Source organism: Chroicocephalus ridibundus, chromosome 1 (assembly GCF_963924245.1).
Source record: "Chroicocephalus ridibundus chromosome 1, bChrRid1.1, whole genome shotgun sequence".
Taxonomy (NCBI): Eukaryota; Metazoa; Chordata; class Aves; order Charadriiformes; family Laridae; genus Chroicocephalus; species Chroicocephalus ridibundus.
The window spans coordinates 167,699,018-167,719,340 of NC_086284.1; the positions used below are offsets into that span (position 1 = coordinate 167,699,018).

Consider the following 20,323-nt stretch of genomic DNA (forward strand, 5'->3'; position numbering starts at 1 on the left):
GCCTTCCACTTGCCTTCACCGACTGCCTTGAAAAAGAAAGACAGGTAAGAAGAGGAAAAGCCTCCCAAACTGTCGCTTGTCCAGGTCAACACAGCCCTAAAGAAACAGGGTGAGAAGATGCAGAAGCTGGAGTTCAGGAGTCAACGAGCCCTTGGTCCTAGCTATTCATGTGAGCCGTATTCGCAGAAGCATTTCCTTTCCCTTGGCTTATATAAGTGACTCCTTTTCTCCAGCTGATTAGAGGACCGGCATTCAAACCACACTGGAAAGCAGCCCTTCCCTGCACTGAGTGAATCAGTAACTGGTGGCAGAAAAAACTTCCTCCGTAGGTAAGGATGTGAGGGGGTATCAGAGAGGCGAGACGTTTCCCTGTTTTCCTGGTACAGCCTTGAAACGTGTTGTTTCATTATTGATTCCACAGCAACTTGCATTTTCCGTGTGGGTTGGGCCTGTTTGAAGAGCTTTGTGCTGATCTTTAGAAAATTCAATTTCTAGATGGTTTCACTTAGTCCGCATGTAAACTTCTGTGTATTTTAGCTTGGGTACAAACGTCATCATCTTGTGTGATAATCCTATTACAACATGAAAAGAATGAGGATTTTGCTGGGAACCTATTTAAGGCAGCAACCAATAATCAAGTCATCAGAACATGACACCAGGGAGGTATGAAAGACATAAGACTGAAAAAGGACTACTTCAGGCCATCTGATCATCTTCATTCAGCTAAGGATCCTAGCTGAATGGCGATCATCGGATGGCCTGAAGCGTAGTTATCCTTCTCTTAATAAGTTGCAAACAGTGTTAATGCTCCATCAAGCCCTTGTAGCCACCCCAGGCCCCCTCAGATTAACTATCTATTTAAGTTATTTAATGGCTTCCTGGGGCAACGAACTTCCCAGACCAGCAGCAGAGAGCTCCTGTGTGAAGAGGAGCACGCTATCGCCTACACACAGTGACCACCCATTGGGAACATCTCCTGGTTCCCACGCAGGACGCAGCGCGACAGAAATAAACTCTGGTCCCTGTTTCTCCTGTGGAGCTTTGATATTCTCAAGTCTTCCCTTCAGACCAGCACTGCATTACAGGGCGACACTTTGCCCTAAACACCGTCACTGAAGCTATGAGCTGCCAGACAGCCAAATCTTAAGGCATCAAAATCACCAGATGTTCATGGCCTTGTCAGATCTCCTCTCTGAACTCACATTATATAGGGATCTCCCTGTATTTTTACTGCAGGGGGTGCATTTCCAGCCCCACTGATCTAGGCATGAGGCCACTTTTTTCTGCGAGCTCTAAACAAGAACTCTTTCCCTGGTCAAACTACCCTGGACAATTTTGCCCTCGACTTTACCATTTCACAGTGCGGAGGGACCAGCACAAACTCCCCCTGTGCAACGTGCTTGGGATATATGACAAAATTTGCCCGAGAGAATGTCTGATTAAAACACAACAAGGGAACAAACATGACCAAAGTAAATTCCCTTAAATAGTCAGGGATCATTGCTTCCTGATTTCGCACCAGGATCTCTATGGCGCAGCGAGAAACCGAGCGCAGAGTCCCAGCCAGAGAATTACCTGTGTGCTTGCCTTTCCCCCTCCTGCGTCTCTCAGTTGCCTTTTCTCATCCAAAGGACTTCAGATGTAAAGACCACTGAGGCACACCATCTACATTCCTGTCGTCAGTTCCCCGTGTAAGCAAAAGCAAGCGTCCCAGGGAAATGGTGCAAGCTGCCGTCAGTCAGCAACGCCCACCGGGCTGGGTGCGATGCATAAGCTTCCCCAGCTCTTTTCTGGCAAGACCTCTGCAGTCGCCCAGCTCTCCCAGTGCCTTTTTCTTTCCTCCTGTCTCTGTTCATCCAGCCACACCACAGCCCTGCCCTGGGTGCAGGTCCTGGATGCCACCACTGTCAGGGGAGCTTGTCAGTCCCAGGGGACAAGCACTTCTCCACGCAGGGCTGCTCCTGCCCACCATGCCCAGCCCTTGCGTGGGCCAAAACCTGGGGTGCACTGCAATCGAGACCCCACCGGGCAAAGCACCACGTAGCCTTTTCCGGTTACCCTTGCAGTTCATCTACCTGCGCTCCTCCGGGGACCCTCCTCCAGACATCCTCGTGTCACAAGGAAGAAGACAAGCGCTTGTTCTTCTGCAGGGTTGGTGCTCTTTGGTGTCAAAGCAGCACAATAGCAAACTGTAGAGCTGATGGGGGCTGTGCCAAAATCAGGAGGATGGTATGAGGGTGTGGGCCACACCAGGATGGAAAAAGCACCTACAGGAGATTAAAGGAGGGATCTCCTAAGTGTCACAGTGCCGTGTTGATGCCAGCACACCTCTGTGCCACCGGAAGAGAGATGCTGCTTTTTCTGTCCAGGTACACTGACATGAGGGGAGGCAGGACACAGAGATGGGACAAGGTGGAGGGCAGCCATGTGCCATCCCCAGGGCCAAGGGCATACTGGCCTGGTGAGGCCATGGGACAGGAGACAGGAGAGCCCCAGCAGCTGATCCAAGCTGGGGTGCCAGCTTTGAAGCTGTAAAGCAGGGGCTGGAGGAGAATATTATCCAGGGCAGGGACACACTCATGCAGGTGGGAATGTGTGAGAGGGGCACTTTTGTAAAGGGGTTATTTAAAATGTTCAAAGAGGCACAGGAGAAGGTAGGGGGAAATCCCACCATGGTTCAGCAAAGCTTTATCCCTGACTTGGATGCCCATCAGCTGGCCGGGAGATCTGAAGGCAGGTGTGAGACACTTTTGAGCCAGATTTGAAAGCCATCAGCTGAGCTTTGCCTTGCAGGCTGCTGTGGTGGAGGAGCAGGCTTTGAAGGAGATGACCCACAGGTGATCCTCCAGGAAGGTGGGAGTCCCCAGCCAAGATCCTGGGGCTGGGAGGGCTGCAGCCCCTTGGCCACACCAGCTCCCTTGCTACCTCCCGCTTCCTTCTTGCCTTCCCCACAAGGAAAGGACCTGCCAAACCGGGGCACGGACATGCTCCTCACCTGAGCCCAGTGTCATCCCCTGCCCCTGCCTGCACAGCCCAGTGCCCGGCTCCCGGCTCTGTGCAGACAACCGCCACCAGAAAGCAGGGTGCAGGGAACAGCACTGAAATCTCCCCGCCAGCGGGATATTGATTTTGCAATAATAAGCCCCTTTATCTCCCTTGGGCCCTGGAATAGCTCTTAAGAGCATTAGCAAAGGAATAATCCATGTCATCTACCGGGCATTTTGAGCACGAGCTCAAGCATGGTTATTGTGTCCCGGGGCTTTTGCTGAGCCCATTCATTCCCCAGCACATGTGACAAGATTTACCGCCGCCGGCCCCGCACTGGAGGCCACGGTTGTGGCACGTGCTCGGCCCCCAGCTGTTTAGCAGCGGGACACATCTGGCAGCAGGGAGGGGGCAGAGGGCATTGCCCTTGGCTCTTCCCACTGTCTCCCAGCCATCGGCGGTGGTGGGACCAGCTTGTAAACCACAGCAGGAGAAAGCACACACAGTACTGTTGCTCAGGTTCGGTGGAGGCACAGGGTCAGGGTTGGTCCCGTCCGACCAGCCGGGTTCATCACCAGCTGCCAGCCCCAGGGAGGCGACAGTGTTTGCAGCCAGGGACATGCCCCGAGGCCAACTCCTCTGCTGTCAGTGTACGCTCTCACACGGCCCAGCCCGCCTCAAAGCTCATCTTCACTGCGCAAACAAACAGCAAAATCCCCACAGCCAGAAGGGGGGGGAAAAAAAAAAACAAAAAAACAAACACAAAAAAACCCCCCAAACCCCAAGAAACCAGCAATATTCACTGAGACAGAGAGGTTGCCCCCCCTCCTCCTCGGAGTGCTCACCCCCCCTCCTCGGTCTGCTCATCAAGGGAAGCCGAGGAAAGCTCACAGTTTAAGAAGGATTAACCAGGAAAGAGAAGAAATTAAAGCAGTTTTTGAGCAAGATCGTTATGAGTCATGGGAGGCTGAAACAGGTTTTCCTGAGAAAGAAAGTAAATCCCCTGGAGAGATGCCCAGAGAGGTACCAGCACAGCCAAAAACAAAAGGGAGTGTGTAAGAGACAGACGGACAGACAGACAGAGCAGGATTAAGGTGCTCCCAGATCCAAAGACCCATGGAAGTGGCAAGATACCCCTCTGCAAGTGCAAGAAGGGCCACAGCACTGCTGGGCTGCCTTGGGTGCAAGTGAGAGGGGGTCCCAGTGCCAGGGAGGGACCACAAGCAAGGTCCAGCCACCGCCTGGTCCTGCAGCTCCCCTCCTTGCCATAGACCACCTTGTCTGGACCCCCAAGGTGGGATGGGACGGGATGGGACGGGATGGGACAGGACAGGGGTTTGAGCCCATCTGACATTTTTATTTCCCCTTTGTGCACTGCAGTAAATCACACACAGACCATAAGACCGCTGTTTGGTTTTACAAACAGGAGCTGCCTACACATCCGAGGCAACGTTTTGGCCCCCCAGATCATGCTTGGGCAGCCATGCCCAGCCAAGCACAGTGGCTGCAGCTACAGGCCACAGATCTAAAAGAGAAAGGAACAAAAACCGACCCACAGAGCCAGGGCATCTCCCTGCCGAGCTGTGAGCGCTTGCAAATGTCCTCACACCCAGCTGCCCAGGCCGCTGTATTTGTGCCAGTGCTATTAGTGAACAGTGGCCTGGGCTTCCACCCTTACACCTGCAGCAAGTCCCAGGTTGCCCCAGGACAGGCAAGGATGCAGGACAGGAAGGGCAAAGGACCTCCAGGGGGTGCAAGGAGGGAAGACAACAGCCACAGCAGGGGATGATCCAAAAAAAAACCGCGCGAAACCCCTGGTTGCACAGCTGGTGCACTGGCTGCTGGGGAAAGCCTCGGCACAGAGGCACCGCCTGCGCCAAAACCTCGCTGTCTCAAGTGCGGGGGCAACACAGGACACCCCACCTCTTCCTGGGTGTGCACAAGGAGCCAGGTAAGAGCAAAAGAGGAGAAGAGAGCTACTGCAGCCCCTCCAACTATAAAACACCGTAAAACATCAGGGCCCGAAGCGACAGGCAGAGAGACGCCGCACGGAGGGAACCCCAAGGAAAAGGGAAAACAGACTTCTCTCCCGTTCCCGCAGTGGCAAAGCTGGCGGAGTTGCTGCTACAAAACCCTATTGATTCCCATGGCACATATCCCACTCCTGCTGTTTACAGAAAATGAGCCCTGGGTTCCGGCGGGAGGGGAGAGACGAGCATGTGAGGGTCTGCAGCCCAGGAATCTCAGCAACAAGCTCAAGCATGGATTTCAGCTGGTAGAGGAGGAGGAGGAGGAGGAGGAGGAAGGTGCCTGAAGTGCAGCTCCAGCACCCGGAGAGATGGTGACAGCCAGCCCCTGCAGGAGGGAGCTGTAAAAGATGGATCCCCAGCACTTGCTGCTTCTCCCTCCCTTTCCCACGCCTGGTTTCTCTGCGGGGCTTCGGAGACGCTCAGCCAAGCGGCCAGAGCGGGGCTGGCAGCGCAAGGAGCAGGGACAGGGGGTTTGTGCCGAGGCGGAGGAGAGGCGAGCCCCAGGGGGAGAGCGGCTGCTAGCTTTGCTGCTCAAGGCTTAATGCCCTAAGAGCCCAGCTGACTCCTGCTCAGAAGCAAAGGGAAACGGCAGGCACTCGGGACGGCCAGGCACCCGACGATGCTGTGTTTCCCCAAACCATGACAGGACACAGGTTTGGGAAATGGGTCGCCCTTTGCCTGCTGCCCTGGAGCTGCCTGAGCTTTGCCCGGAGTGATGCTGCTGGGCCCGGGACCTCCTCGCCTGGGGCAGGACACGTCAGAAAGGGGCTGCCCATAGACGCTGCCAACGGGACCTACGCGCACAGCAACACCTCAGGTACTCGGGGGAGCGATCGGCCGCCTCTCCCCCTGCGGGGCTGCTGGGGGCCCCACCATGCAGGCCCGTGGGGTGAAGCATGCAGGGATGGGTTGATGATGGCACGATGGTGCTTCTCCCACCTAGGGCACGCGTAGGGGCTGCAGGACTTTGCGTGGTCCTCACGGCCACAGCAGCTTCTGTGATCCGGGAGAGATGTGTCACATCAGAGGCAAAGTCTGGGGCGCAGGAAGGAAATTTAATGCTTGACCGTCTTCCTTTAAGAATAAAGTTCTCCTCCATATTAATCTCTATGCATATCACAACGGGCCAGCTCCTTGGCCCACTGAACTCTCCCCATCCCCAAGCACTGAGCTTGGACCTTTGGGAAGAAATGAGGAGGGAGTTTTTTTAAAAGCACAAATGATCTCCAAAATGCTGAGGGTGATTTTTTTTTCTTTCTTTTTTTTAAACCCACTTCCTAGAGCAGAGCACACACCGTTCCCCAGCAAGTGGGACATGGCATGAGGGCTGCCGTGGGGTGACCACCTCCGTGTGCGGGCAGCAGCGCAGAGCAGCCCATGCCATACCATTGAACCCTTCGCCTTCCCAAGCCTTTATGAACTACGTGCTGTTTCCAAAATGCCCATCGGGAACAGTCCCTGGCCCCACTTATCTCCAAATCACGGCGAGGAATTGTTGGAGAAGGTGCTAGCCAGGGCCGGACAATTTAACTGTTCAACAGATCCAGCCCAGGCGTCTGGGCAGCCCTGCCAGCACCACCGAATTTACTCATATAGACATCTCCACTACCTGTTAACAGCATTGCTGGACCTGGAGAAAGTCTGATCTTACTCAACCTGATTTGTTTCTCATCAGCCCCTCTGGAGGAGAAGCCTACATCACCTCAGCAAAAGGAGAGGCAAACCAAACCTCTCTTCTCTCGCATTAGCTTTACGTGGAATTTCCCTCAAAAGTTCCCCCTAAGCGAGGCGGAGCACGTTTCTGCCTGCAGGTTTTAAGCTTGGCTTAACTAGAGCTGATCAGAGTATTTTCCTTTAATTCAGGATAGCGGTACCTGTGATACCTGTTACACAAGAATCTACTCATCCACGTTTTCTTGGCCTTGTGTTAGTATATCCAGGGTGGTTTTTTGCATGCACCCAGTCAGGCTGGCATCCCTTTTGGAGCCTGCCTCACTCCCAGCTCTCACCAGGTACCAGCAAGCTGGAACAAGGACAGCACTAAAGATGCAAAGGGTACAATGCAGAAAGGATGATCTAAGCAGGATAACTGAGAAGCTCTGAATAGTTGCGGGTAAGAAATTAGGAGAAAAAAAAAATAAAGGCTGGGATGGAAAAAGTATCTCTCTAGAGCAGAGAGCAGTATTTTTATTGCTTTGAGTTCCAGCCAACAATACTTTCCCAGAATACTGGGGTATTAAGAAATGCCTATCCTCTTCCTTTCCCTCCTAAAGGTTGCTCTCTGGAGGCTGTCCCCATCCTGTACCTTTCCAGTCCCTTCTGCCCTTCAGTAGCTGCTCACATTGCAGAGTTTGCACCTAGAAGACTTATTTTCCAGACAAAGCCACTGGACTTCCCTACATATCTCCTTTAGGATTATGCAAAAAAAATAAATACAGAGACTTGCAGGACCCGGGGAGAGCGACGCAGGGGCCAGGCAGCCTTTTCAGAAGCATCACCAGCGGGGGCTTTGTCACCACCTCCACCTAACGTCTCCCCTTCTCCCCCAGCGCCATGCACGGCTCTCTCCCCGCCGCGCTACGGCTATTACTACGTGGACAGAGGCTCAGGCATCTCCTTGGGCTCCGTCCTCGTGTACTGGTGCCAGGAGGGCTACCAGCTGGTGGGCAGCGAGAGGCTCTCCTGCCTCCGCCGGGAGAGCGCTTCGTCCTGGAGCCACCCCCCGCCCCACTGCCAGGGTAAGGAGCCCGCCGGGGCCACCCAGCCCCTCTGCCCATTTGTAGGGTCTCGATGGGGTGCAGGCGACCGCCACCCGATTGCTAACTCGGGGGGAGGGACGTCAGCAGCCGCTCACCCTTGCATGGAGGGTTCCTCGCTCTGGCCAAGCTGGTGAGGGCAGGAGGAGGAGGTGGGGTGTCCCAGCCACCCTGAGAGGGGACAGCGGAGGTCCAGCTTGACCCGGTTGGTGGTGGTCAGCACGGGCGAAACGCCACGTTTCAGCGGGGTCCCCGCAACGGCATTTCATGAGCTGCATAAGGTGGGGGAGGGGGGTTGGCAAAAGGGTGAATTCACCTGGCATCGGCTGAGCAGATAACCAGGCCTTATCATCTCGCTCCCGGTAACTGGCACAGAAGTCACCAAGTTGTGTCCAAACCTGGCACCCAGCTCCAGGGCACAGCCAAAAGCTTTCCAGCAGGGAAGAGGCTGAGCTCCATAATCACCCAGCACGTGCTTTTTTGCAAAAGCTCCAGCGGCAAAGGGCGCTCACCTTGTCCGTGCTCCGGGCTCACGGGGAGCGAATGCCCGAACGCCCAAGGAACAAAGTTTATGGCTTTAAAAGCTTTCTCGCTGCGTATTGTGCGCCCGCATAAAATAATTTGAGGAAAGATTGCCCTCCAGAAAGTTATATGTTTTTGTGGTGGCAAGCAAAACCGCCGAAGTTGTAACTACTCTGTAGCTTACACGTGAATTATATTGCTTATGTGGAACACTGAGAAGTAAAGCCCCGAGGCCCTTTCAGAAACAGTTTATGGGCAAACCTGTGGTGCAATAGCTGGCTAAAAAAAAAGAAAGTTTGAAATGGAAAAGGTCCGCCACATTCGCTTTTGCCACTTCTTTTTCACGTGCTCAAGATAAGGAAATCCATTTTTAAAAGGTAGCATCTCGCAAAGGTCAAATTAGGAACCAAAGTGCCCCAAGCACAGGACATCCCTGTAGGTGCTTCAGCTCAGCAGCACCCCAGGCAGCTCGCCCTTTAAAAATGAAAACCAAAATAAAGCAATTCGCCTCAATTCAGAGCTATAAAACCTGATGATACACAGTCAGTGGCTGTCTCTCCTTCATAAAAATAAACACGGCAAAACAAAAGCAATAAATTTTGTTGCAGTAGGTTACAGGTGCTCCTGTAGTAAAACATTCATAAAGCTGGTTAGCAAACCTTATCTTCTCAGCCCTAAATGGAGGCTGCAGTTTGTGCGCTACTTAATGCAGAAACAACTGGCGTAAACCAAAAAAAACCCCTCCAAACTTTAAATCACACCTTGGGTTCCCCAAAATAAAGAGGCTTTAAGAAAAAAAAAAAAATCCCCATGTACTTGTTCTCTTTGAAACAAAAAGCAAACCTCTGTACTTTCAAAAATCTTAACTTGGTTATTTTGCAAGTGTCATAAGGTCGGGTGTTTTGAATCTGTGTATTTTATTACTTTGAAAACATAAACGTACCATTTTTGCAGACATTAGTGAATTCTTTCAGGTTATTTTGGCCTTGGGTTGAGAGGCATGTCCCTGACATCAGACATTTACAACGCAAACATAATTTTGGTTCCCTTTATGGTTTGATCAGGATGGAATTCATCTGCTCTTTCCAGACATCCATCTTAGGGCAGGGAGGGATTAGACTCGGATGGACCATACACCCATCCATGAAAATTCTGAAGGAAGTGGCTATTTTTTATGCTGAGGGTGGTGAGACACTGGAGCAGGTTGCCCAGAGAGGTGGTAGATGCCCCATCCCTGGAGACATTCAAGGTCAGGTTGGTCGGGGTTGTGAGCAACCTGATCTAGTTGACGATGTCGCTGCTCATTGCAAGGGGGGTTGGACTGGGCGATCTTTAAAGGTCCCTTCCAATGCAACACATTCTATCATTATGGCCGTCAAAGTTTCCAATTAATTTTTAATTATTTTTTTTTTTACATTTCACAAGCCCATTTCTTCTGTCAAATGCTCAGGCTTCCTTAATCCATTTTAACTGAACTTTTTTTCCTTTTTAACTTCCCCCCTTTTTTCCCTTTTTAACTTTTTTCCTTTTTTTCCTTTTTAACTTTTTTCCCTTTTTAACTTTCCCTCTTTTTTACTTTTTTTCCTTTTTAACTTTTTCTTTTCTCTTTTTAACTTTTTCCTTTTTTCCCTTTAACTTTTTCCTTTCTTTCCCTTTTTAATTTTTATCCCTTCTTTCTTTTTAACTTCACCCATTCTTTTTCCTTTTTAATTTCCCCCCCTTTTCTCCTTTTTAACTTTTCTCCTTTTTAACTTTTAACTTTTCTCCTTTTTCACTTTTCTCCTTTTTCACTTTTCTCCTTTTTCACTTTTCTCCTTTTTCACTTTTCTCCTTTTTCACTTTTCTCCTTTTTCACTTTTCTCCTTTTTCACTTTTTAATTTTTATCCCTTTTTTCCTCTTAACTTCCCCCCTTTTTCCCTTCTTAACTTTTTCCCTTCTTAACTTTTTTCTTTTTTCTTTTTTTCCTTTTTAATCCCCCCCTTTTTCTCCTTTTAAGTTTTCTTCCTTTTTTTCTTCTTTTTTCCCTTTTTTCTTTTTAGTTTCTCCCCCTTTTTTCCTTTTTAACTTTTTTCCTTTTTAACTTCCCCCCTCTTTTTTCCTTTTTAATTTTTTTCCTTTTTTCCTTCTTCACTTTCACCCCTTTTTTCCTTTTTAACTTCCCCCTTTTTTTCCCTTTTTAGCTTTTTTCCTTTTTTTTTTTTTTTTTAATTTCCCTTTTCAACTCTTTGCCTTTATAATCCCCCCCCCGTTTTCAACTGTTTTCCCCAAGGAACAGTTAAGCAAAAGTACACGTCCAGGCCAAAAAAAAAAAAAAAAAAAAAAAGAAGAAACAACAATCCCAAAAAAACCCAACACACCAAAACCCCAAAACCAACAAGTTCCCGTTACGTCTTTATTTCTCACTCAGGCCTCCGCTCACGCCACCTTTGCGCTTCACGCAAGACGCACCCGACGCACCTTCTCTTTCCTCTCCCGTGGGATTCTAGTCCACCCCTTTTCTGAAGAAAACGCTTTCCGATGCGATTCGGTTGTTTTTTGGGGGTTTTGTGTTTTCGTTTGGTGTGTGTCCCCCCCCCCTTCGCTTCCTTATTTATTCAGCCGTGGCCATCCCCCACGTTTGTTATTACGGTTGTTAATTAAAACGACACCTTGAAGCGCAACTTCAGGTTACCTGTGGGGAGCGGGACCGGGGAGGCGGGGGGGGGGGGGACCGCAACGCCCGCGAACGCGGGCGTTGCGGTTCCCCCCCCCCCCCCGCCTCCCCGGTCCCGCTCCCGGCTCATGGTCCCCCCCCGCCTTTCTGTCCCCGCAGTCGCCCCGCAGCCCTCGGCCACCGCCTCCCGCGCCGCGGTGGCCGCCTCGCTGCTGAGCGGAGCCGTTATCCTGGCGCTCTCCGTCTCCTTCGCCGTCTGCTGGTGGCGGGACAGGGCGAGGAGGAGCCGGGGGGGGTGAGTACGGAGGATGGAGGTGGGGGTGAAAAAAGCGGGGTTTTGGGGGGTGTGGGGGGGGTGGTGTTTAAGGAGTAGGAGAGAAGCCACGGTGGGGAGCGGGGCTGGTCAAGCAGAGGTACCACCAGCCAGGACCAGAGCAGCATCACTGCAGCAGCGCTTCCCTGTTTTCCCAGCATACGGTCCAGTAGGACCTCTTTAATATCCCAGACAAGAGACTGCGGCAACAGGGACCACGCAGGAGCCTACCTAGGATGCGGCTTTAACCCAGAGCCTAATTCCTTTTTAACGGAAGTCCACAAGGACAAGGAGTGAAGAAAAAAAAAAAAAAACCCTGCAAGAGATGACACCTCAGCCTCTGAGGAGCCACCAACTCTACCTCGCCCGCTCTTCCCGGGGCTGGCTGATGCCTCGCTGGCCCAGCCCCACCAGCACCCCTTTTCTGCAGGGCAGGAAAAATTGTGGTGCTTTCCTCTGGGAGCGGTGGGAGGGCGTCACAACCATGGGGTGACAACCATTTGGTTTAAGATACAAACCTGTCAGATCTTTCCACGGGGTGGGGTTGGGTGCGTAAATGAAAACAGCCAGCCCACAAAGCACACAGAAAACTCCTGCATGGCCTTCTCTCTCCACCTCGCAGGCAGCAGCACGGGAGGAAAATCAGAGGAGGACGAAAACGCAACCCCGCCACCCCCGAGAGGGGCAGGAATGCTTTTGGGAGACTGAAACACTACCACCGGCGCGATTACCACCTCTCGGCTCTCTCCAGCTCCGTGTTCCCGGGGGCATTTGCAGGATGCAATAATCTGGCTTTCCAAAGGTAGGGCTCAGCCCCCTCATGCTGGCGCTGCCCCCCCCCAGCCCCTCAACACAGGGGCAGGAGCCTCTCCCAGCCCATCCGGAGGCAGGAGCAGCCAGATGTAAAAGCCCACGTCGCTTGGGCACTCGATCCCCTGCCTCATCCCCTTACACGCTCCCCCCCCCCAGCACCTAACAGCAATGAAACCCTTGCACCCCCTGTTTCAAGGGGGAGGCGAGACAGAGGACCAGGCCTCCCCTTCACCCTGCTTTAGCATCACCTGGGTGGGCTTCAGCCTCCCATCAGCGCTGCAGCCCCCTCTTACTATCTCTTCTCCTTCTTGCCTTTACCAGGAGCCCCGAAAACCTGCCAAAGCTGCCCCTGCAGAGCTGGCACCCCGACGCACAGGTCCTGCCGCCGCTGATGTTACAGCCGGGCACACCACCCATGGCCGCCCTGCCCGGCCACCCGCCCCGCACCCTGCCCCTGCCCTGCCGTCCCCAGCTCCCCCGGGACCCGCTCCCCCTCTATTACAGAAGCTACGAGGAACAGAAGCTCTTCAATAAGTTCAGGAGGCCGGTTTGAAAAAATTAAACTGCCATTCAACTTCCCCCCCCGCCCCCTTTTTTTCCTTTTAATGCCATCAATTCCTTGAAATGCTGCAGCGCTCAGGACAGAATTTCACAAGAGCCAATTGCTGCACCCGGACCTGAGTTGGTTTTCAAATGGAGAAAAACTGACACTTCAGCCTGAAAGGCTTTTTTGATATACTCCTTTTATTTCCCCTCCCCTGTCCAGAAGTGCACATTTCAAACAGGAGTTCCCGGGGTTACAAGCTGCTTAATTGATCATTTTTGGTGAGATGCGTAAAGCCAAGTCTGAGCAGCCCCAGCTTAAACTGTGGACTGAGCGTGTGCAGACTTCCAGGTTTTAAACACAAGAGTCTGATTTTCCGTTTTGGGCTCTTTTCAAGGCTGAAAGTGGAGACAGCCAGTTACCAGGAACAAGGAATCTATGTCATTAGAGAATTGGAAGCATTTACAATTCATTGCACTTGAATGTAGGCTGAGATTTAATGGTTTGGGGTGTTTTTTTTGTTATTCAGAACTCACCATATCCTCCCATTTCTACAGAGACAATTTTGGACTTACAAGGTGCAGTGACAAGTCTGCAAAGATAGCTAGACAAGAGAAAACCATGAATTTATCTTTAATACAAAGGATGCAGCACACCTTAAAAAAAACAAACGAAAAACCACACACCAAAAACCCAAACCCACCAAGCTTGGAGGGGTTTTCATCTTTTCTCTCCTGCACTAGAAATTCACATCAGCCGTAGAGCGGTGCCCAAAGCACTAGTGTAAGTGCCATCATTTGCATTCAGAAAGCAACGACGCTCCTATTTCTGTCCAGGATTTCCTGGGTGGAAATACATGGGTGGGTTCAAGGCAGGGCAGGCAGAGCCTGGCCAGCAGCTTCAGGACACCTGGGCCCCCCCAGTTGGCGCTGCAGGACAGACCCGTGCACGCGTGGCACGCCTGACACAGTCCGGGCACACGGGGCTCGCTGAGTAACATGGCATCACGTGCGCACAGAGATGCTGTTTATACCTCGGGAGGCGTTGCAGCCTCCGTCAGAAGAGGTGCTGGCAGCCCCAAGGGCTGGTGCAGGCGCGGGGCGAGGAATAAGAACGAGCACCCGGGATGCGGACCCCCAGCATCGCTCGCCGTCCAGCGCTCAGGGATGCAAAACCGCGACACCCAAACGATCCTGCTGCTACAAAGTTTTAGTCCGCTGACTTCATTTCCGTCAACATTTTGCATCGCGTTTCAAGGAAAGCGGCCTTGAAAGATGGAAGGTAGCACGTTTTGTGATAAAGGCAAGACCTACTGGTGGACGTCTGGGAAACACTGCCGCTTCTCCCTGGAAAGAGGGCTAGGGACACTGTTTTTTCTATTTCTAATAATAATAAAGGAATCTCTCCCCATTCCACTTCCTGTGTCCTCTTTTCACGTCACCAGGCTACGGAAAGTCTGGTTTCGGGGGCTGGCTTTCGTTGGGGGAGGGAGCAGGTGGTAAAGCTTTTGCAGATCCCTTGCAAAAGACAACACCCTCCGTGGCCGTTTACCAGCAACTGCACCACGAGAAGGAAAAACCCTTTCATTCTCCCAAGACAACTGAAACTGTAAGAAAGAACAGGAAAAACAGGACCTGCGCTGCGTTTCCCTTCGGGCTCACGTCCTAACCTTGTGTTTTTCTCCTCCCTCTTTTCCCAGCCAAGTCTAACACATAGGGAAGGGAACAATCCTGCTTCAAGGTAAGCTGTTCCTCAGTCCCCTCCCTCCTGGATGCTCGTGAGACTGCCCAGAGCACCATCGGAAAAGGCATTTTGCACGCAGACACGCCAACCACAAATTCGGGCATGGCACTACGGGTGTTTTGGGCTCTCATGAACACATGGGCACCATACTCACAGACTACGAGGACAGGAATAAGACTTTTTGTATCCGTTTCCTTCTCTGTTCCTCTCCCTTGTCATGTTTTAAGGAAAAAAAACCCAACCCCACTACAATTTCCCCCTCTCTCTACGGAGATTTTTGTTCAAAGAAATACATTGATGATCTGAAAGGTCCCTTCCAACATAGACAGTTCTATGATTTGGGACACAGTTTGTGGTTCCCTGGATCTCAGCAAGGCTTTAAAACAAAAAGTGGGATTTATTTTTTTTTTCCTACGTAAGATTAGAGATTGACACCTGCTTTCACTGCAAATTGAAATGACGCACGTTTCAGATATAAAAACCTTTTGCCAAACGTGTCCAGGAAGATGCTGTTTTTGAAGTGTCACAGCAAAAAGTTAGCATTTTCAACAAAAAACTGACACAGTAGTTTTTCATACAGAGAGAAATGTAAACTTGAAACAAGCACTTTACACAACTGGTATTTAAAATCTGATTTACTTGACAAAATTGAAACGTTTCCTTGGGGTAACATTTTCCTGACTTCTTTTTTGTGTGCAAAGTTAAGCTTTCCACTGCAAAAATTTGAATCCAAAAGCTTGGCACCCTTTGCCAAGTTCCTCCAGCAGGGAGGAGCACAGCCAGGTCTTCCTCAAAAGTCATCTCAGGCTTGCAGGAGGGTGAAACCAACAGAAGAAAGATGGGTGAAGGGCAGGAAGCCCAACTCTATCATGAGTTTCCTTACCAACCCCTTAGTCTTTGCCTCGGTTCTTGTGCGGTCCGGCGAAGGGACGCATTAAGGTTGTGAAGAGCCACACTCAGCTTCACCCCAAAAGGCACCATCAGTGAAGCATTTATTTACGAAAAGAGGAAGGAGAAGGAAGGTAACTATGCAGAAGCGTTAAGTAATTTGTAAATGGGAAGAAACAACCCTCACAAGCCTATAATCCCACACATTCTCGCTGCATCACTCGGCAGTTCCTACTGGACTACCATCTACCCAACCCTTCTCCACCAGAGCAGCACGTGAGGTGCTGCCCTCTCCACCATTTCCCCCTGCAGCCCAGAGAAACCCCAGCCTTCTCCGCACTAGGGAACGAGGTTTCCAGCTGTTGAAGATCCTGGCCTCTCTACAACTGAAGCTGAAGCTCTGAGAGGTTTAGTTGTAATGTTTTATGCAACATCAAATGCAATATCCAGTTATATATTATGTGCCACATCCCTATTTATTCTTTATTTACATTTTATGCATGCAATATCCAGTAGGCAAGATGGGCCCTGGAACTGGAGGAAATCATCTGAAGATGGACGGAGATAGCTGCCAAGGTCAGCTCATTGCCAGTTTGTGTCCCAGGCAAACCTCACAAGCTTTCTACTCAGGGTCTGAACAAAGAGACAAAGTACCCTCATTTTTATTAATATTTTTTTTTTAAAACAGGATTTTAAGCTTCAGGCTCCACATTGGAAACCTCAGCCTGCATGCTTATCCAGAAAGAGCTAAACAAATTTTGGTCACAACTTTAAATTCTTCAGTGAAGCTCAGCGTACCAGCCTCCTAGGACTGTCATCACCAACAGAAGATATTTCAGACCCTCTCTGAAGATCTGGGCAAGGTTAATGCTGGGACCTGCAACATTCAAATCCTAAAGCCATGAAACTCCAAGAAGATGTTCTTTGTGATGTTGAAAAGAACGGCCACCCTCTGCCAGTACAAGCTTTCTAGACTACTATTTGCTGTGCTGGTAGGAAGAGGGAACAAGTCACACCCTCTCCAGGCATCTCTAAAAGGGAGAAGGATTTGACAAATTTTTAGGTCTGAAGACTGGAGGGAGAAAATAGTAATCTAGCAAGATTCCACAGAAGAAAGCAACAGTAACCACGCAATGACTGTATCCCACTGAAAGACCCCACTTCATCTGTGTTCCAGGGGATGGGCTCCTCACGAACACCACAGATCACACTCCCACCGGCTTTAGATTAACAAGGACTTTTCTGTACTGTTTTCCTCCACAGCGACACCACCTCTGTTCAAACGACTTACCACACCTAGCATCACTGCGTCAGCACCACCCTAAACCAGTGCTTTTCATCACCAAAGCCAGTAACCGATCTGTCGCTGCCAGGATGACGCAACCCACCTCAAACCTCCACCCCGTGGCAGTTCAGACTCCCGCATCCCCGCAGGTGGCTCTAGCTCCCTGTACTCGTATGGCAAGAACTTCATCTGACCATTTCCACCTCAGGAGCCTTCACTTTGCCGCATTAACATTACAGCGGTATGCCTAGGGCAGAGGCAAACCCCAGAAAGAAGGGAAGATGAAGATCTTGCTCATATACAGTGCCCTCACACACAGATCAAAGCGGCTACTTTGTGGCCTACACTGAGGCTACACCATTTCTTACACTCTATCCCAAAGCTATGACAAGACTTCACCTCTTTCCTCGTTAGAAGCTTTGTTTACAGCAAACTCCATAAATAGACGAGGACCTGAGAGCTGTTTCCCATCAGTGGAATGCCTCAAAGTGGGGAAAAAGAGATGCTGGGATTTGGGAGAAGATAAAGGAGCACAGGTTCTTGCAGTTACTACATCCACATTCAACCCCAACACCTGATAGTAAATCAGTGAAGCGGAAAGCACTTCTCTAGAAAAGTAGAAAGCACTTCTCTATTTAGCCATATAGAAACACACTGCTGGAAGACATAAGGCAACAACTACTGTTAATAGACATACATTCCTGTCAAATGGCACTTCACATTACTCGCTTTGGGTGCACGCTAGAAATTCACATGACCAGCAGTTGGCCAGCTGGACTGGAGGAGTTCATTCCCCTTGAGTTAGGAGTACGTACAAACTCTTCCAGCAGGGCTGGTGACAACTCCAGTCCCCAAACGCTTCAAGTACCATGCCATCTCTCAAAGCTTCTTGACACACCTCAGTTCTGAGCGATAAGTTTTTACTCCAGCACACAACTTTGAGTGAATTAGTCCCAGGCAATAGAGTACCTATTGCGGGGTGGCTTTACAGAAGCCGCAGACCAACACCAAGTCTAAGCTCCTTCGCAACTTAAGGCAACTTCCATGCATCCTGAGGAGAGGGACAAACAAGAAGCACCCTGGTAACTGTTCTACAATATTTTCTGAAGTGTGTTTTCTAAGCTCCCTTGCAAGGGTAAGGGAGGAAATTGGTGTATGCACACACAACCCCCCCAGCCCCAGAGGAAAAATCGTGTTTAAGCCTAAGAAAGCTCCACAGCATAATGGCCATCTCTACAAAGCTGAAAAAAAAGCCAAACAAACAAACACCAACCAACAAAAAAAACCCCCACCAAACACCCAAAATGACCACCACCAAAAAAGCCACCCCACGCAAGAAAACCCAAACACACTGCGTTTTCCCTAAAATTCAACATATTGAATGCCTACGATTAAATGAGCATCTCGATAAACACCTTCTGGAGGACAGAGTCCGTGACGGAGGGGAAGGAAAACAAAAATGGTGAGTTCAGGAACTAGAATTCAAACTGCTTAACTCCATGATTAAAAACTGTCACCGAAGTTGGCAATACTGTTTTAAGTATAGTTAGAGCAGCCCTGTCAAGACACTGCAATTTAAGGGCACGTACCTGCTCACACTTGACTTGCAAGTAGGAAATGGAAGTTATGAAAAGAAAAGGAATTCATGCAATTGCTCTTCACCTTACCTAGAAGGAGACTTTATTCTCCTTGTTGTAGTCCAGAAACATCATTGACTTATCAGATATTTGAATTTTAAAAAAGCCAGGAACTCTTAGCATCAGTCCAGCACTGTTGACCCCCAAATTGCTATGCTTGAATTGCAAGGTTTTTGAAAAATGCAACAGAACTTATTGTACCAACACAATAATGGCTAATAACTCCTTCCCTTTGCTCAACACACTCTTCCTAGCTGTTATGGAGGAGGAGCCCGGTCCATCCTCTCTCTCCAGTTTCATCTCTGCCAGGCACCATCTACCAAATGTGTTGCCAGTCCTGCGTTGCCAGCCTTTTAGCCAAGCACCAGTCTTGGCTTAACACATGGAAGAGCTGCATATGTCTATACGATATATAGAACAACAGACCCTGCACCGAGATGATCCCACGGACAAAGCAGACACATGGACGCTCCCCTTTCAGTAAAGGCTCCCGTACAGAATTTGTCACAGCAACAGTCCATCAAGAAGAAAAACCTCAGGAGAAACTAACGGAGCAACACACGGTTCAACCGAGTGAAATGCCAGGTTGCCTCCTGACTGGGGGGGATGCAGGAATTGGTAGCAGACAGCAGACTAAGCTAGGCTGAGAGAGGCACACACACCCCCGCATCAACCTGAACACTGATATATTTTAACGTTATAACACCAATGCCACCCAACAAGAATTCTTTCTTGGAAGGGTGGCACCATAAAGAGAAAAATCATTCTAGCTGCAAACCTTTTTCCTTAAGGCTAGGTGTTTGTCAGCAGGCAGGCCTCAGGAGCTATTGCACGGCAGCAGGGGATAAGCACTGTCCCGAGCAGCTGGAGCCTATTTTCTAGTGGAAACAGACCACACACACGGGTTTCCCTCAGCGCATCCTAAACTGACGCGAAGAGACAAATCAACTCAGGAACCTAAGGAGGCAGCAGCTTCAGGAATTGCTGTGGTACACAGGAAGCCGTTACAGCTGCCTTTTGGGAGGTTTGCTTATTTTCAGGGTCAGGAAAGGCACCCTTCTAAAAGAGAAATGTTAAAGATGGGGAAAAAAAAAAAATGTCTGTGTCTAACATCTGGGGAAGAAAAAAAAAAAAAAACAAAAAACCAAACACCCCACAACCAAACAAAAAGCCCACTGCATCTCCACCAGCACCTCCAGCAGACTGTTCCCACTGGACTGGGTTGCTTCCCAGCGCCAGCAGCCTGCGCTGCAGCAGGAGAATGCTCCCAGCCTGCGCTTCTCCCTCTGCCCCCAGCAGTGACGGCAGGGGACTGTGCAGGGGCCGCCTGGGTGAAGAAAATGCTTGTTTTGCTGGGGGGGTGTTGGCATCAAAGGGTGCGCGCGTTCTCCCAAGCAATCAGGGCACAGGAGTAACGTGCAGCAGCGATGCCCGTCCTGGAACAGTACGTGCAGTTCCTTCACGCAGCACTGAACGGCACCACTGCTAAGAGAGGAGCCAAAGCAGGCAATCACCAACAACTGATGTTCTAGAAATCAGAATATTTGGAGTCGGTTTATGCAGATTCAATGCCCGTTTCCCCTCTCCGGCAATCGACTCAGGACACGCTTCCATTCCCCACGCAGTGAAAGCCCAGTCTCCCCCCACCGTTCGGTGCCCACAGTTCAGCAGCGTGAATTCCCTTCCTCACTCCTGCCAGGGGAAAACATTTTAGGAGGGCAGCCAGCCTGAACGATTCACGCCAGAAACCCTTCTGCACAGCATTTAAAGCACCTCAGGCTCTCAGCCATCCCTCATGAGACACGCCAGTCCAGCAGCCCAGTCACAAGCTTGCTGGTTTTAAACACCACTTCTTTGCTGGAAGTGTAAGAGCTTGTTGGAAGCTTCTGTATGTTAGGAGCTCTTCATCCCCTGTTGCACAGTGACCTTTGAGTGAGGATGCTGATGGAAACAGGGAGTTGTAACTAGAATTCTCTGCCACTCCTTCAGACACATTATTGCATGCTATCTGTCCCAAGTGACGTGGCATTTAATTCAGAAAGTATAATCAAGCTTTTCATGCTTCAGATTTGAAAGGCTACCACCACCAAAGGTTAGAGACACATAGCCTCTAGCTATTGCCACGAGTAAAGACAACAATCCCTTTAAACATT

General features: G+C 50.3%; 1 protein-coding gene across 1 annotated transcript; it reads left to right on the forward strand.

Annotated features, from left to right (window-relative positions):
- The first annotated feature begins 5,363 nt into the window (after window positions 1-5,363).
- LOC134510602 (uncharacterized) lies at window positions 5,364-13,975 on the forward strand. Its single transcript, XM_063323899.1, has 5 exons — window positions 5,364-5,832; window positions 7,565-7,753; window positions 11,107-11,242; window positions 11,883-12,062; window positions 12,395-13,975. The coding sequence occupies exons 1-5, from the start codon at window positions 5,655-5,657 to the stop codon at window positions 12,624-12,626; spliced, it is 915 nt and encodes a 304-aa protein (XP_063179969.1). The 5' UTR covers window positions 5,364-5,654; the 3' UTR covers window positions 12,627-13,975.
- The last annotated feature ends 6,348 nt before the right edge of the window (window positions 13,976-20,323 follow it).